We start from the raw sequence: 18,183 nt of genomic DNA, 5'->3' as shown, positions 1-18,183 counted from the left end.
GCGGTAAAATGCCGTCGGCACTTTGTTCGCGCTAATACTGCCACGAACAAAGGCGCTTATACGAGCTGTACTCAGAATGCATTATACACAACACGGAGAATAGCTGGTCGCTGGAATCGGGGAAAAATTTCAGGTCTACGATGATCACATTGCAAATACAGCTATCGTCCGATCAACTCTATTGTTTCTGTAAATTGGAAATCGACGAAATTTTTACGTATTGTTTGTTGCGCCGATAACAACTTGAAGCAATGAGAGGAACAAAATGGAATTCTATGTAAATTAATGAGTCTGTCAAAGAATGGGTTTATGTTCGTGTAACGTTTGAAAAACGCACATGGCGCTATTTTCAAGTTACAAAGTTGCATGAAAGCAATGTGAGCAACGTACCTGACTAAGAATAATGACATGCAAATGGTAAGTGCGCGTTATGGAATAAAATTATTGTCGATTCGTTATTAATATCGGATCTACTCAACATAGAATATCTATGTTAATTCCGTTCTATGTATCTGCTATGACTTTTTCCACGAGTTATGGTAATAACGTAAATTGGACCGTTATCATCAATCGATCAGATATAAATTATGTTCATATTGCTGATAACAGATTGAGTTGATGTTGTAAAAGTACAAAATAAATCATAAGGTCGAAAATAAATAGGTTAATATGATTAGCTACATGAGAAAGCTACGCATATTAATATCTATACCGCTACAATTAGTTTTATGGGATATTTCTATTCTAGTTCAGGTCACGAGCAATGGCTCGAGCATGCTTCTAGCGCATTTTACGAAACATTCGAGGCATAACAATGTTCTAACAACTACATACTCTATATGTAGTGCCCCCCGCAGAAAGAATGACTATAAACACGTGTAGCGTAGGTCAGTTTCCATCTATCGTTCGAGATTCAACGATTTGTCATTTGCCAATAATCTGTTACACGCTATTTCTATATTTTTTATGCTCTTCCTATTAACACAAATATAGAGCAAAAGAAAGAACACAAAAAGGACATATGACTTCGCCACGCACGATAGTTAAAAAATCAGCAAAAATTTATAATTTTGTAGAGATAAATAAAAGTTAGATTTTATAGTTCATGTATTTTCCATGATTTCGACTAACGATAAAACGTTGTTATTATCGATTTTACACGAGATGATAAATTTAGATTCGAATCGAGCGTAATTTATTGTTTCGTTAATTTATTACTACGAAATATGGTCGACGTTTTAACTTGCAAATTTCTGCCATTCTCCGTGACTAGCGATAAATACAGACATAAATAAAACGGCAAATTCATTATTTTTTAACGATCATTCTGCTTGTACTTTCATCCAACGGTGCGGATACAATTATATCGTTATCTCTGACGCATTATTAAGAACAACATCCGACGCTCGGTCATTAATGCGTGCAGATAGTCTGTGAAAATCATGTTGAAATAGGCGCCGCGATTATCATTAATTCTAATATTGATTCGGTTCGTTTCTACGAATAATTTAACGCCATATTAACCATTAGCGATTAAGCTCGAATCGGTGAATCTATCTTGCTTATCGTTGTTCTGCATCTTTCGATCGAAAGGAGGAGACTCTAACAAAACGTTCATCAACCACTACGATCGTGTGATACACGATACTGATTTGGATACCTACAGTCAATTTTCCTATCTGTACATTCTACGCGAACGATCTACCGTGAAATGATATTCAAATCCTTACCAGAACTTCATTCTACTTGCTTATTCGAATACAAGGAAGCTACATACGTTTCAAAATCATGCTAGACACGAAGCGGCGTCGAAAGGAAGTCAAAGGAATAGATGTTACGTATGAAATATCAGCAAGAATCAGAGAGAAAGACGGAAAAACAATGACAGACTTACCGGTGATTGACATCCATGGATATCGTGGTATGTCCGAGATGCCGGGTTGTCCGGTGGTAGGTTGTTGGCATGATGTCAAAGGATCAACGACAGCCGATGCAGCGGCGGCCTGATGATAGAATTGTGCAGCTGCAGCCATGGAGGCGGACGCAGCGGATACTGCCGACGAGGCTGATGCGGACGAGACCAGGCTACCAGGTGTAGCGCCGTTCTGATGATGATGACCAAGGGTATAATTTACCATGGGATCGGCGGACGTTGGTGCGACATTTCCGGTAAGACTGGCGGTATAACGGCAAGATTTGTCACCGGCGGTGGCGGCGTCGACAGCCGCGGCCGCGGCCAACGCGGCGCTCGAAGCCGCGGTCGAACCGAAGCCTGGCACCATGCTGGACGTGGCACCGAAGGCCGCTGCCGCTACCGCTTGTTGTTGCTGATGATGATGGTGCGCCGCTGCCGCCGATACGTATGGATACATGCTAGAGGTGGTACGTGCAGCCGGTGACGTAGAGGCTGAACTTCCTGAGTGCTGTGGACTCGAGCCCGTCGGGCTAGGAGAATTGTGCTGTTGCGCGTAATTCACTGCCGCGGCCGCGACTGCAGCCGCGGATAAACTCGATTCTAAACTTGCGGTGGCCGGACTTGTCGTACACGCCTGGATCGTGCCGGGGTTCGCGCTCGAGAACAACTGTTGATGATGGAACTGTTGGTGGTACTTAGGTAGCATACTATCGATTATGAATTTCGAACTCATATCGGCTGTAGCCGGTGCCGATTTCGGACTCGATGCCGAAGACACGCCCGGACACAGAGACCGGGTCCAGTGTCTCAACACCGACACCGTGCCGGCAAATCTGCCAGCGGCTGCTTCATCTTCACGCACACTCTTCCACGCCGATCACCGTTCTTATATCACTAAATAATATAATTTCTCGATCTTGGATCGATCCAAATTTTGTTTGCACTCAACGCACGTACACGATTACTGTTCGATTATTCGTTTTCTCTTTATGTCCCGTCGTTTCTTTCTCACTTTTCGTACTCAATCGTCGTCGTAATAGTTCTTCTTCTCCTCCTCCTCCTCCTCCACCTCCTCCACCTCCTCCTTCTCCTCCTCCGCCTGTCTTTCTACTTTCCCTTGTTTATCCGTTACCTTTGACCCCCACTTTGATCGTCACTTACGCAACTTTACACATTATCACAGAAACGATAGCGGACGCGAGCGAACAAGGATGGATATCGCTAGTAGGCGGATGATCGCGATTACCGGATAGCTCGCGACGGCAGACGGCAGACGGCAGACGGCACACCGGAACGTTTCCAGATCATTCGTTTCCCTCCGTCGCGTGTCCTTTTGAACGATGGTGCAGTCGATCACACACCGGGCCGAAGAGGATCCACCGTCCAGGTATGGTTTTCGGGTTGACGTTACGATTCCTTTATGGTAATTACGATTCCTTCCACATCGGGACGACGAACGACAATAAAGCAGCGGGTCTTTCGTCGGTCGGGCCCACCCAGCTGATCCAACACAGCGGTCCCAGTGAGGAAATTGGGCTGCGACGGCGATCGAGGCGACGGCACGAGGAGAGAGAAGAGAAGAGAAGAGCGTGGCCCCTGTCAGGTGTTAGAAGCCGTTTCTTGCGTACTTCTCGGATAGTCGACGAATCCTTTATGGGCCATGCATGAAGGTACTATAGCCCCCTATCCCGAACGCCGCGTACTACAACCCACGGCCAGCTAAATGTAACCCCTTACAATAATGGCGCCGCTTGTCTCTCCGTTCTGTTCCCCCCTCTCTTCTACGATCCTCGAGCGCGCTGGGGTACCAGCTGGTAAACAGAGCCGACCAATCGCGCCGCTCCCTTATCCGAGGTGGACCAATCGCGGCCCGCCTAGGCGCGCCAAGATGAATGGCTCTCTCTCTCCACACTGACTCGCCTCTCTCTGATCTTCGCTGCTGCCTATACCTCCAGCTCTCTCTTCGTTTCTTTTCAGCCGCGGATACCTCTCGTTTGCTCTCGCTTCACTACACCACGCTCTCGCGTTTCGTCCATACCACACGTTTCTCTCCGCTTTGCTCTCTTCGGCTCTGTGTGCTCAACACCGCTCTACTCTACTCTTCTCTTCTCTGCGTTCTCTCTTGCCAGTGCAGTCCTGTTCACCACGTTGCCTTATACCCAACACTGTTGTGCAGCTTTCGGACGTCTCGCACGATACGTCTCTCTTTCTCTTTTCTCCTCCTCCTTCCTTGTCCTTCCTTTTCTCTACGCTCTCTTCTCTCGTTTTCTTCCTTGCCGCTCCCTCTTTTTCGTGCTTTGCTTTCTAGCCAGCCAGCAGTTTTTTTGTAGATTAGCCTCGCACGCGTTTATCCATTTTTTCCCTCGTCTGATTCTCCTTCGTTTTTACGCTTGCCACGTCTTTCGTTTCGTCTCGTGCCTCCGCAGTTCGCTCGTGTCTCTCCCGGTCAGCTCGTAAACACGCCACCCACAATTTCTCCAGTTTGAAATTTCGTATCGATCTTTCTAATCGTATCCGTAACTTTCGGTTTAGCTTGCCTGGAATTCCGTTGGTCCGTCCGACGGATTCCGGTTTTCCTCCGACGATCTCCACAAATTTTCGCTGTGTTCCTCCCTCGTGTCTTCTCTTTTCTCTTATCTATCTTCTTTTATTATCTCGTCCCTTTTGTCTCAAACCAAAGATTTTTTATCTAACTCCTCCCTTCGAACAATCCACACCGGGCCTTTTCGCTCTCTTGGAACACGATTCACGATTGCTTCGTGCTTGCTCCACCGATGCTTCGTTCTATCGGATCTACGTATTTTACCACGAAAGAAGATACGCAGACTCTTCGAATCGATCAGTTAACAAGGAATAACGTCGCCGTGTTCACAATCGGTTTCATAGCCACGGTTCTCCGCGCGAGCATCTCGGTTTCCTCTCGGAATGACTTGGATCTAGATGGCGCTCGATTCTCTTACGATTTAGCCGAGACCCGCGGTTCCTCTTCTCTTTCCCGTTCCCGCGAGGAATATGCAAGCGAAACTGGCGCGTTCCGCCAGCGTCGCGTCGTCTGCTCGACTCTTCGAAACCACTGAACTCGTCCCGGTCGGAATAGCGGCGGCATTCCTGCGTTCTCAGAGTGGTGGCGAAGGGTTGGGGCAAGAAGCGACTCGCGGGCCCGGGGGAAGGGGTTACTAGTGAGACTAGTTGCGGCCAGAGGGGGGCCGAGAGGGGTGGACGGTCGCGCGAGGGTGGAAAAATAGTTACAGGGGCGGGAAAAGTTCTCGATCGCGAGATTTCTGCCGCTGCAGTGGACAGAGGTGCCTATTCGTTACTATCTCGCGTCCGCGGAGGACCTCTCCTTAATTGATCGCCTTTCTTTTTCCGTCTCTCTTTCCGCTCGTGGGACGGGCACCAAGCTTCATTACGCTCGATGGCTCGGTTTAAATATAACGCGGCTTGTTTGTTTTCATGCTGAGACTCAATGCCAAGAGGTAAATGGCTGGTCGTATTGTACGCGGTATACAACAGTTTCTTCGCCGTTCCCGATGACGCAACGTAAACTTTACGAAGCCTTTTAACTTTTAACCACGTAAAACCGTGTGGTCGATTTTTGATTAACTTTACGATCTGCTTACAAGCTTTTGCTCCCGCTAATTAATTGACCGATTAATATGGATACAGTGGTCGCTTCGAGTTACGTCTGATAAGATCGATTAAAGGCTGGCGTATTAACTTACCTTGGCCGCTGCTATCCGTTCCTGAAACAGAATATAAATAAAAGTGTCATTAGCTAGCCATTTCAGAATTATATTTTTTGCGAACAGATAGAAATCTGGACGATTTAGTATATGGGTATCGTCGGTTTACTCATCCTCGAAATGTTATCTACCGAATTCGTTCGAACAGCTGATTTATTTCGCCGATTAGGAATTATCCACCATGGAAATCTTTAATTTCGAGTCGTGAACAGAAATGCTTGAGAAATTGGGAAAGGAGGATCAGAAATGAACAGGCGTGGTCCCTCAGGTATCTCGGTCTATCCTTCAGAATATGGATGGCATGTAGTGCCTCTGAAGCTAATCTATGGAGATGAATGTTCCACCCCCGGCCAGAGTTCTCCATGCATTGAAACCGCTCGATCCTTTAAGACACCGCCTGTTCCAATGATATCCAACATGGCAACTCCAAGTACAAAGGAGAAATACCTCGGCGCCCTTTGTTGCCGGGACGGCTCGATAGATGGAACGATACAGAAAACGACCTAAACAACAACGGATGGTTATACCCTTTTTTTATACATGGGAAACATGTGAACTGGTTTAATCCGCTTCAGGCTCAGGAAAAAGATTCACGGGAGGGAAAAAGAAAGGGATAATCTCTTCTCGTTGCGACGCGTTGATAGAGATCTATGTTCCTTTTGAATATTGAAAACAATTTGTGATTTGAAGCGATGATTGTCATAATTATTAAGATCGACAATCTTGCTTTTTGTCAAGGTTTTTCTATTCCACGATCCGAATGATCCAAGCTATTTAGAAACCTATCGACGTACGTTAACCAATCATCCATGGCTCAACGATGACGATACTTAGTTACGTAAGCGAACGATCAAATTCGAAGCAAAGGTTTCGTCAACACGGTGCCTAAATTCGACTGGTATCCGATTATTCGAACGATCATGACTCGATCCGAGAGACACAGAATGCACGGTTTTGTCGGTCATCCCATCGTGTGCGTAGCTGTCCACATACAGGGCCCGTGTCCCAACGTAGCATGGTGTATACCTGTCTCGAACACCGCGGGGTGTAAATTGCGACCATGCATCGACAACCAGCTAGCTAGACGGACGAATATACATAGAACCTCCGCATTGGTATGCATGCCTACGAGAAAGATGCAGCATGGATAAAGAGATAGTCTGGTTCTTTTGGAACTTCGAATGAGACGTGGAATTCCGGACATCGAGTTTCCTTCTGGTTACTGATCGAGGGGAAATTCCGAGGGGAAAGAGTACGGCAGCCAGGAGTGGCAGGAAGGCGAAGAGAAATTGGGCGGTGGTCCTTTACCGAATGATCATGTAACTCGGGGTGAACCGGGGTGACGCCCTGACGATTGAAACCAGAGGCACCTAGCGCGCCATCTTCGAGGAGATAAAGAGAATTCCCAAACCGTGTGCCTGGTCGTGTACCGGCATCCTCCGTGCCCGGTCAACGGTCCAGGAATTTAGCCGCGGCGGGGAAAGGTTCAAACCGGGCAATGCAACTCGTCGACTAGCGAAAGAGAAACGTTCAACAACTGAATACGTTGGGTTGTAATTTGTAACGCTATACGATGCTGCAAGATGCAACAATGTTAGCTGTTATATACTTGAGATGTTGCGCAGGCGAATTAAGTCTCGGTGGTTTGACGTTGTGTAAATATGCAACATCTTACCACGTTGCACACGATCGATGGAAATTAATTTCGTAAAACTGGTAATCGCACGGCGTTTCTAAAATAATGGTTAGCTTCTTTGGTTAGATATTTGGCGTAGATACAATACGATTTATAATGGTATACGTACTTTGCCAGGATTTAGTTCGTAGAGCTACCGAAATAAATTTTATTAATTCCCTGTTGTAGAGTATTATACAATGTACATAGCACACATCGCTTCGTACGTATCTGTTAATAAATTATGGGCTCATGGCAACCGTTTGATATACTTGACTAATTGCGTCCAATGATTAGTTGTTGATTATCGTCCGACTGCTATTAGTGACGACTATTAATCAACGTTGAGTAACTTCGCGTAACTCCACGTGTCGCGAATCAATTAGAAACTATATGCTTAGTTGTTGCGACTGAATGAAACGGCAATATATTGTAAACATATAGATACGCCTATAGGTGGCCTATTTTTATTGGGATAACCTATTATACGCGCTATATTAGGCGATATATTAATATAAACTACTAAAAGATAATGGTTATGGACAAAGTTTGTTCTATTTATTATGCAAATCGTCACAACGACGTATTACGCATCAAGGTCGTGACCCGTTTTACTCGTGACTGTTTTACCGACTCGCTTTGTCTAGCGCTAAACTTGTTTACCTAGCGAGGAGAAATTCGCGAACTTCGTGGGTATTTTACCTACAACCTTGTCCCAAACATTTTTTCCAATCTCACATTGCTTTTCGTATTTCGCTTGCAATCGCGAAAAAACGTTTCCGACGTACTAAAATTTGTTACGTATATTGCACGAACTCTTTAAATACATCGTCCACGCTATGAGAAATAAATAATAGGGTTTTATATTGATATATTTATGATGCATGAAACGTAAAATATTAGTGAAGTCTAAGATACGCGAAAGTTTTACTTTCTATATACAAAATTATAGTTTCCGGATGCTTATCACTCTCTATCGTACTAGTATATTTGTGTTATCAATAATCTTTGTTTACTCCTTGATTAATAATCTTTTATCAACATATTTGGCCAAAGTGAAGATGCACTGTACCGCAAATATGTTTCAGAGTCACATCCAAGTCATGAAAAATGTTTAATATCCATCGTCGTACATTGCACACTGTATCACGATCTAGAACGTGTCATCGTTACCGATTCCTGACACGATCCGAGACACGCTTAAAAAATTAACACTCGAAAAGGACACGTTTGCCGTTAACACGTTTTACGAGCACGATCTACTTGGTCGCAGATGTGCGGGGAATTCGACCGTCATCCGGAATCTCTCGTTTCCAGCGATAAAACGAAGCGGCGCGATCGAAGGGCGAGAAAAAGCGCGAGGACGAGCCGATGGAGAAAGATTGGCCCTAAAACGCCGACGAGGCACAGATAAGAGACGATCCCGTGACGTTTCGTCTGCTCGTATCTTGCAGATTACCGATTCTTCCAACTGTGGCACCGCAGGAGGTGAAAAGTTGCTGTCCAGCGCTCGTCGAAGACACACGCGAGACAAGTTGCTGAAGTCACCTACGTGAGTAACTGTTCTTCCTTCGTTTTAATATTAATTTCCTAATTTTTACCATTCATTTAATTTCTCGCGTATTCTCTCGACGTAGCGTATTACGTAGTTCAGATTTATCGTCTTTAAATATACAGGCAGTTAGTAGTTACGTAGTAATGGGCGTCGTTCGTGAAAGTGGAATGTATAACTTTAATCGCGCGCTCCGTGTACCCAAGCAGCGATCTATTTTTTGCAAACGTTTCCATACTTACTCGGTGTTCCGGCGAACTATAGAAAAATGTAACGTAATTTGTTAAACAAACCTGGCGTTGTAAAAGGAGCGCTAAGAGAGTCGAGACTGGAAACATAGTCCGCGTTCACGACGCATGGCCTGTCATTACGAACAATTTTATTGGCGCTTCCGAGAAAGTACGGTGAAACCGTGATGCACGAATACGGTGATTATGGTGCACTCCGGCAATTGGTCGGTCAATTCCTGGAACGCACCGACACCAACGGCTGTAATAATTTTCCATGTTCTATCGAAAAATATCAAGCATCGGTTCGCTCGACGGCATAAAAACCAGAGCTTGGTATCGTTGAATAATAACCGCGAAATAAAAAAGAAAAAAACGGATAAACTTTCACTGGTCAGTCCTTAAATCTCATGAGTTCCGTTAAGTGGAACGAGATGTATCTTTTTATCGACCAAAAGAATAATTTCAACGGACGATCGTAAACATGTCAAAAGAGATCCTTATCTTTTCGCGTAATTTAATTGTCGATATTCGGCTGGCACACTTTCTTCTACCCCTATTTAACGCTAGAAAAGTTGAAAATTACGCAAGTCCCGCATCGTTAGAGTACCGTTTCCTCGAAACACACGTTGACTCGATTTGTTCATTTCGATATTTGTCGAACGTTGCTTGATAAATTCGTAACAATAGGCAACTATTTCTTTTTTAATTTATCAAGAATAACAGATTTGACAGGTTATGGGAATACGAATTTGAAATAAACAAAGATGCCCTTTCCGATCTTGATATTTTTTAAATAACCAAACACGTTCACCTTGCGTCTCAACAACACTGTTTACAAAGTGTCCAACAAGGTCGATGTATCGAATAGCATTTATAAAACAAGGGTTTCGTTAAGATGCAATTATGGCCACAGTCGAAAGTTTATGTCTGTTTCCATATAAATTGACTTCAAAAAAAGGGGCGGGGGGAACCTCTGTTTAAAAATTCCCGCCAGCATCCAGTCATTCGAATATCGACGCGCACGCGCACTTCCCTACTACTCGAACCACCTCCACTCCATTGTTCCTAGTTAAAGGGGGTGTTGCAATAAAACGGCAGGTTCGTTTCCCACTAATTTCGGTAAATCGAGATCAATGAAAATCGAATCACCTTTTTAAACGTACTATAAACGAGGTATCTCGGAAGCCAAACAGGTCAACTCCATTTGTCTATAAGTTAAAAGGCATAGAGGGTTGACAATTCCAAATATCGTATTCGAAAATTCTCCTTTGAATTTACAATCATTCGTGCTATCTTCTTATGAGAAATAAATTTCTGAAAATAACATTTCCCTTTTAAGATGCTGAACACGAATTACGTAGATGGTCAACGCAAAATTAACAACTTTGTAAAAACTGGAATTACTCAATTTGGCTTCTGAGAATCTGCATTCATACTTATCCGATATTCGTGGTAATAAACCTATAGCTTCAGCTCTCTGCCAACGAATACAATCTCAATTTTAAGACTACCCCCTTATTGCTGCAATTCTTCAATTGCCGAGATGCACATACCCGCGCGTGTATCCACTGGCCACTGAAATCGCAGATTTGCCCAAGGTGCGCGTGCATCACACGGTCGAAGAATCGGCGCGACTGAATCGGCTGCGGTATTTCGCGACGCGTTCCTTCCGAACGAAACGAAAGAGGATCGCGAAGCGAACGACCTGCCAAACGGTGGGTTGCCAAGCACGTGACAGTCTGACGGACGCGACAGGACGCGCAGTGACGTAATGACGTGGCGGAAGGTCCGGAACGCGGGACGACAAGTGTGCGAGACAGTGACGATGCCGCGGACGGGGCGGGCCACTTAACGACATTAGCGGAGCGAGCGAGCTCGATAGGGATAGGTAGAGATAGAAAGAGCGGACTTGTGACTCGATGCGTTTTACTGCTGCTTTACGCCGGTTTATTGCGCCATCAAAACATAAAATGTGCCCGGCCGGGAAGCGTGCACACGCGTGGGTACACCCCCACTTTACTTTTACCGCTGACTGCCGGTTAAACCGGCCGACATTTCCCGATTTCTTGCCCCGAACAGCGTTCCAGTTCGTCTCTACCGATCTCCTTTTTCCTTCCTACGTTCCCAGTCTTCTTTATTCGACTTTGGACACTTCGTGATTTCATCTGCCGTTATTGCTCGTTCGCATTCACAGCGCTGTACCCTTGCTTCTCTGACCTTGGTCTTTTCTTTCGTCTTAAACTGCATGTTATGTGTGCGAAATGATCGTGAGCGAGAGAACCCAGATTAGATATGGATTTGATTTTTTAAATCCTCGCTAGTGTTCAGCGTTCCTGGCAACGCTAGATTCTGTTATTGGATGTCGAACGTGTTTTTGCTGGTACGCTTTTTGTAAACGTTTCTTGTTTCCTCAAACTCGTTGCCAGAGTAATCTGGTTTATATTTCTGACGCTGTCTCTGTTTCTAACTGTCAATTTTAATGATCTTCATAATACATTCGTTAGCATTGGTTTCTTGATGTTACTACGTAGTAATTCTATGTACTTCTAATTATAATTAATAATTAATTCTACATCTTTTTACGAAGTTTCTCATATCGAGCAATTTCCATATTAATTATTCTACTTCCAATACTTATTTTCCATGTTAATATTTACTTGTTCAGCTGTTTTCTGTAACTAAGATCAGTCTATATACATCGACTAATCCGCATAAAGAAACTGATAGCATCGTAATCGCGAAATTATGTTCGGACTTACGCCTCGAGAGGTGGAATCCCTGAGTCGGAGGAAGAGTGCTCGGAACTGGTCTGAGGAAATATTATCTCAGAAAATGGCGATTCCAGACGCTGGTCGGGCATGTTGCGCGCCATTACGGCGTTTTGTCTGGCGGAGAAAAAGAGAAAGGCGGGTGCATTCCCGGGTGTTTTGCGTTTCGCCGATGGCACTGGCTGCCGGCGCAACTTTTGGGAATGAGAACGCATTATTGAGAAATTTACAAAGACACATGGTCCGTAAATTGAACGGTCGCGCGTCGCAAATTTTATTAATAGTGGAAGTTGGGCCTGCCACGAGTCTCCTCGCCTCGAATTTCTTCTTTCTGCTCTTCCACTTGGTTCTTTCTGTTTCTCAACTTCGTTTCTAATAACATACGATATCGCCGTTAGCTTGTTATCAGCGTAGCATGTTCCAGACCTCGTGTTCCTACCTTTTCCTAAGAAATGGACATCCACGACACGGTGGTAGTTTCGAAATTTTATTTCAAATTCGACTTTGGAAACCTGTTCGGTTGTGAAATTAAGATAAAGTCGCGTTTGCACCGTTTCGCTTTGGAGAAATATAATGCGGTTTATCCATCCATGAGCCAATAACGAAAGCAACGTTTATCCGCGGTGTTGATCCAAAGTGAAACAGCGTAAATTCGGCTTAAGCTCGAAAATCACGAGTCCCCGGGTTGAATTTCGTCGAGATAACTTCGTTAGACCGTAAATCACTGGCCGAAACATCTTTCGACATTCTTGTTACTTTACATATGTCTACTAAATCATAGGCGTATCAGATGTTAGCGTGAAATTTGTTGGTTCGTGCCGTAGTGCTGCTATACCTGTTTCTGTAGTCCAAATTAGTTAGTCGATTGACTACTGGGATTTACATTATTGATCACGACAGTCAGGATTCTTGCCAATGCTTTCGCAATTCAAACACCCGATTGGAATAGGTAATGAAAAGAATTTATACGCCATCGAACACGCGTGAATGGATTAGCCTAGTAATTACGAATTAATGTTGCTTAGTTGCCTCATCCATTTCAAGGTTGGCTGTTATACAAACTTTGTCCCTCCATGACGAAATTGCTACGTTAGAATATCGAATCGATTCGCGACGCGACGAAAACTCGGCCAGGCACGTCGCAAACGCAAGGACCAATAGTATCCCTTGCCAGTAGGCTAGCTGGAATTTGCGAAAAGCTCGAAACATTCGGCGATATGGTAGCGTCATCTGCCGAGGGGTGGTCGAACGTTAGGCTCTCCCTTGTTTCGCATGTGTTGCCAACCCCTCTGCACAACCGACCGATCAGACATGAACTGATTGGCGAACCCTCCCTTACCCCTATGCCCCGGATGCTTCCATGGGGGTTTCAGGATACCGTCAGAGATACATAGTTCCTGAAAATCACGCCAGAGCGGATGTGCAAGGCCGACAAAACTCTGCTCCGTTGCATAGTATAAAAATTTTTCTCAAATAACTAAACATCTTACATGTATCATTAAATTATAGCATTATCGAATATAGAGATATTGATAGAATCTCGATCAAATTAATAACCATTATAACGATATGCAGTAATAAAAAAAGGATAAGATTGTATAATTTAGTAGATAAATGTTTAAAAAGTCTATCGATCAACAATTTGGAGAAGAAATTGTAAGGTTAAGGGTATGTTCCAAGTAGATTCGAGTAATATGGTCTATTCGATGTCATCTCGCAACTCTTTCGTGTCTGATTTGCTTGTTCAGCTTTTATTTAATCAACATTCTGCGATATAAGATAAATGTCTCCATCAAGAAAATACTTCGTGTTTGGAAAACGTGTATTTTAAAGGGACACGTACGATGCATGATTTATTTAAAATCTCGAGGTGGAGCGACGAGCAGACAAGACATAGGAAGTAGCGGATTGGCGGACGTGACGAGAGGAAGCGTAACTCGCGACATCTATCGTTGCTAAACCGAAACGCCGTAGAATCGGTATGCGGCTCGCTCAACAATGCAGGTCGATGCACACTGACACGACAATCACGAAAACGTTCATAAAATTTTAACTGCTTAATAAAAACGTTACGAGCTACTGTCTCACGCAAGGAATTACCGTTGAAAGTCGACCCAGCTTTCATAGCTCATGGGGAAGAGCCGTTCAAAATCCGCGCGCATCATTTTCAAGGATCCTTTTTGTGCCGCGATCGCGAACAAAGCATAACCGCTGCTATTCGGGATACAGATAGTGAATATTCTTTTGTCAGCGATATTACATCGTTTATACCAGATATCCGTACGATTCCACTCTTTTTTCATTAATCAACGATTACGAACTATAGGCAACAAGATGTAAATTCAGAGTTAACAATTTTCTAATCGAAGAATTTGACTTTTCAAATTTGGACGTCAAGTTGTAAACTTTTAAATTCGAGTTTCCAAAGTTCTTTCAACAATCCTCATACAAAAGTTGCGAGTTTCAAGTTTTCTAATTTTCTAATTCCAAATTTTTCCAATTTCCAAATGTCTAGATTTCCAGTGCGTAAATTCCCAAATCTTCAAATGTGAATCCTCAAACCTATAGATTAGAACTTTTAAATCTAAACTTTTAATTCTGATATTCGAACGTTCGAGCCTTGAAACCTGCATTCTAAAATTCATTTTTTTAAAAGGGATGTTCTCTTATGGAAAATGGACGCAACATTAGCGGGTAGCGCAAGCTCGGACGAGAGCTTGTACGTTTACGACGACGAGTTTGAGGGTGACGTTGAATGGAAAGAAGCCGCGCGAGCCGTGCAAGGGTTGCGTGGTTGGCCTTGGAGGGTCGTTTGCACTGTTCTTGACCGCACGTAGCGGTCAGCGTAGATCGTGGTCCTTCGAGGAATGCATGAATCTCGTCGGCTATACGCGCATTATGCTCATTGTGCGCATGGAGCAGTGGTTTTCCCCCGTCCCAACATTTTAACCTCGTGTTTCCTTTTTTCCAATACAATTTCTTACTCCTTCAACTTACCTCAATTTACCAATAACCTTCCAGCACAATTATCTTTCGCACTTCTATTTAATCACAAACACAATTTAACTGAAACAATTTTTCCCATTTCATTCTAAATTTCTAAGCAAAGAAGACGCATCGATTCCGATTTTCGATCTACGCAACTTGCGAAGTACACTCGCAATATCGGTACGAACACGATTCGTCTTTCCGGATAAATTATCCTTTGTCTCTCGGTTTAATCAACGATAAACACAGCGCAATGTAAAATTGACGATCTTTTTCTAATAGGTTTCTAATACCCGGTCTATAAATTTACGAATAAAGATCTTCGAATTTCATAAGCTGCAAAATAGACTTAGAAGAACAAGAGAGAGAACATGGATGGAACAAAGAGGCGTCGGAACGCGCTATGTCGAGGAAAAGAATGCGTGGAACGGACGTTCGGCAAGGCGAAGCGTGCATTCGTCGTGCCGTTATCGCGGTAAAGTTACGGCCGATCGATAAGGTTAAGAACCCCCGACGGATTTACGATGTCGGTCGAAGAGGATGATCGGCCGCGATTGCACGGCCTTGTGTCGTAAAGCGGCGATGACGCGGCCCTACTTGCGCGCATGCACGCATATGGAAGCCAGCGGCCGGGACACGGCATATGGAGTCGCCTCGCGCGATAACGACTCCTTGGAAATGTTGCCGATTTACGAGTGGAAAAGCCTCTGTTCGATTCAAACGTCTCGCGACTGTTCCACCTCTAGCTTTTCACCGTGTCTTATCGTCTCACTCGAAAAGTTGCGCTAAAAGGCAGATAGAAATTCTTTTTTCATGTTTTCCGTGATCATAACCGTGGAAATGTGCGAAAGTTTGTTTTCAAAGTCAGGTTTTTCTTTTTATTACGCGAGCCTCTCTTTTTAGCGGATCCTCTGGGCTTTACGACGGAAACGACGAATTCAAGGTCGCAGCGATGCAATCTCCTGAAAATTCGACGGAGATCCCAACAACGGTTACTCGCTTTGGTAAAGGGTTTCAAGGTTACTTTTAAGGTAAGTCGTTGAATTTTTAGCCGTTGTATACTTTGCCGGATTCGTGCGACTTGGCTCGACCGTTGAAAAGGTAAAAGCAGTCACGCGTTGACACCATTTTCTGCGTTCAATAAGCGTAATGTGCTAATGATCTGGTTCGTTATTATCCTTAATTACGCAAAAGTAATCCTTCCTTCGTTTCATAAGCGAAACTTCGAGTACGGAGAAACGTTTTATGAGTCGTTACGAACACTCTGAGTCGCTATAAAAATTTATTCGCAAGAAAAATATGAGCAGCGTTTTACATCACTTGTTGCTTTCCCTCCTCTATTGTATCTATGTAATTAATGCGCATCTTAAATTCGAATTCGCTTCACCGAACCTTTCGAATTTCGATCGATGCTTGTCAAATAATTTAATAACCATATCGGGGAAAGTATCTGTCGCCAATGACGAATAATTCTCCGTCGCGTTAAAAACACACTTACGTCGAGCGGTTTCATTTTATTTATACGTGCTCGGTCGTACGAGCGTTTCAAAAGAACAGAAATGGTGAGAGAGTAACAGTGGAAAAGGAAGAAAGAGGAAAAAGCGAACGTACAGGAAGGAAGTAGAAAAAACAAGATGGGAGAAACGCGAGGTAACTCAGACGGAAGGTTGTTAGGAAAATTGAAAGCTTATCTATCAGTGATCGCGGCGGCGCAGCGTTGCACGCAGTCGACAGAGATTGTAGAGGAAAAATTCAGTCGCCATTATGTTACGTCCGCTAATACATGAAAACGCGCAACGAGATCGACAAGATCGCGCGGCTAAGGAATCGATCGCGTAATATCGCCAGGATAAAAATCGACCGATAGACATTACGAACATTTGTATGACGATTAAGGCTGAATTCTTTGCTTCCGCGCCTTTTTCTCGCATTTCAATTACCGATTTCACAAGATAGAAAGAAAGCACGATTCGGACGAGCTGAAAACGCGGTCGCTAATGATAGGTAACTACAATATACGAGGCGCATTATGAGCGAAACGTGGAAGCTATAGAATCGTACGGAAATTTTATTCGGTTAATGATTTTGACTCGTTAATAAACATTCTCTGTATAGATATATGGGTAGTTACGGTATTTCTATCATAGTGCGTAGCTATAATTTATATAGCTATAACAGCGTACAGTGGTTTTCACAATTGCGTAAAAAATTATTGTAAAGATCGAATAGGGAACGTTTGAAATGTACGAAGATGAGTAGAAATATGGAATCGCATTATCGGCTATTCCTTCATTTGTTGACTTTTATTGCGAAGGTATAAGAAAATGTATTTCGCTGATACTCCGGTTGTTAATGTGCAACACTCGACATTTGGATAAAACATAGAATATCGCACAAACGATATTCTAGTGCGTTTGGTTTATATGTAAACTGGAATCGGACGAACGAACGAAATACGCGAACAGTTCATAAGAATCGGCACATTGCACATTACCGTAAAGTAATTCGTAAGAAGTCGACGTGGTTGATACAAAGCCAGACGAGTCGGAGGGAAGAAAGCGACTAGTCGATTTGCCACGATTCCAGAGAACGTTCGAGATCCAACGACGCGAAACCGCATCTCGTGGCAAGAGGAAGGGAAAAAGAAGTCCTCGATGCGATTCACCGCGCGGGAAGTATAAATTAGAGGGTCGTAAATCGACATTTCCGGAAATATTCCAAATATCGGGCGAATCTACGTGGCGCGAGCGTTACGTGACCGCGTTCGACGGAATAATAATGCGTAACAGCGCTTTATGGGTTCGTTATCGAGAAGCTCGTCGTTCTTGGACAAGCGGAAGCTGGCTCGTTCGTTGACCATCGAATCAACGACGAATCGACCACCTTCGAATATAGACGGTCAGAAGATAAAAATACTCGCGTAGGCTGCGTCTTTCAGCTCGCTGCTTACGCACTTCTGCTTGTTTCGCGTGGTCTTTCGATCGGAAGTGGTCGACACCTACGCCAAAGTTCAAAACCAAACGCTGAAACGGCATCGTAAGATGATGTAAACTAACAACCGAACGAACTGCATCTACATAAATAAAGAAAACTAAGAGACGCTACGAGAAACCTTCTCCGATAGTATAAGGACAATCGCGCGAGAATCGCAGAGACCGATCGACCTAATCTCCGGTAACGGATAAAAAAGAAAGCGGCCTGAATGCCGCTAGGTTGCGCGTGAATTCAGCCGCCGCGTCGCGATGGAACGGTGGCAATCGCGCGGGTGACGAAGCGAGAAGAGGCAGCCGCCAGTGGTGGCGTTGAATCGAA

The 18,183-nt window shown here is 44.1% G+C and overlaps 2 protein-coding genes and 1 long non-coding RNA gene across 5 annotated transcripts in view; 1 reads left to right on the top strand and 2 right to left on the bottom strand.

The window, feature by feature from the left end:
* Positions 1-5,125, bottom strand: part of LOC126926616 (homeobox protein abdominal-A homolog) — a 42,219-nt gene extending 37,094 nt beyond the window's left edge. The window contains exon 1 of one of the 2 annotated variants that reach the window (XM_050743017.1): positions 1,895-5,125. In XM_050743017.1, the coding sequence (XP_050598974.1) occupies positions 1,895-2,648 (754 nt within the window). In that variant the 5' untranslated portion in view covers positions 2,649-5,125. The remainder of the gene's footprint in view (positions 1-1,894) is intronic. The other variant, XM_050743018.1, reaches the window with a different exon arrangement.
* Positions 1-10,860, bottom strand: part of LOC126926628 (homeotic protein ultrabithorax) — a 284,928-nt gene extending 274,068 nt beyond the window's left edge. The window contains exons 1-3 of one of the 2 annotated variants that reach the window (XR_007714690.1): positions 10,669-10,860; positions 9,179-9,351; positions 5,638-5,658 (exon numbers count right to left, since the gene is read on the bottom strand). The gene's annotated coding sequence lies outside the window, so the exon portion shown is untranslated. The remainder of the gene's footprint in view (positions 1-5,637; positions 5,659-9,178; positions 9,352-10,668) is intronic. The other variant, XR_007714689.1, reaches the window with a different exon arrangement.
* Positions 3,492-18,179, top strand: LOC126926705 (uncharacterized). The gene is made up of 3 exons (XR_007714796.1): positions 3,492-3,585; positions 8,422-8,885; positions 15,775-18,179. It is a non-coding gene; the product is annotated as an uncharacterized LOC126926705 (long non-coding RNA).
* The last annotated feature ends 4 nt before the right edge of the window (positions 18,180-18,183 follow it).

This window comes from Bombus affinis, chromosome 18 (assembly GCF_024516045.1).
Source record: "Bombus affinis isolate iyBomAffi1 chromosome 18, iyBomAffi1.2, whole genome shotgun sequence".
Taxonomy (NCBI): Eukaryota; Metazoa; Arthropoda; class Insecta; order Hymenoptera; family Apidae; genus Bombus; species Bombus affinis.
The sequence above is the reverse complement of the archived record's forward strand: the minus strand, read 5'-3'. Positions and strand labels throughout refer to the sequence as shown.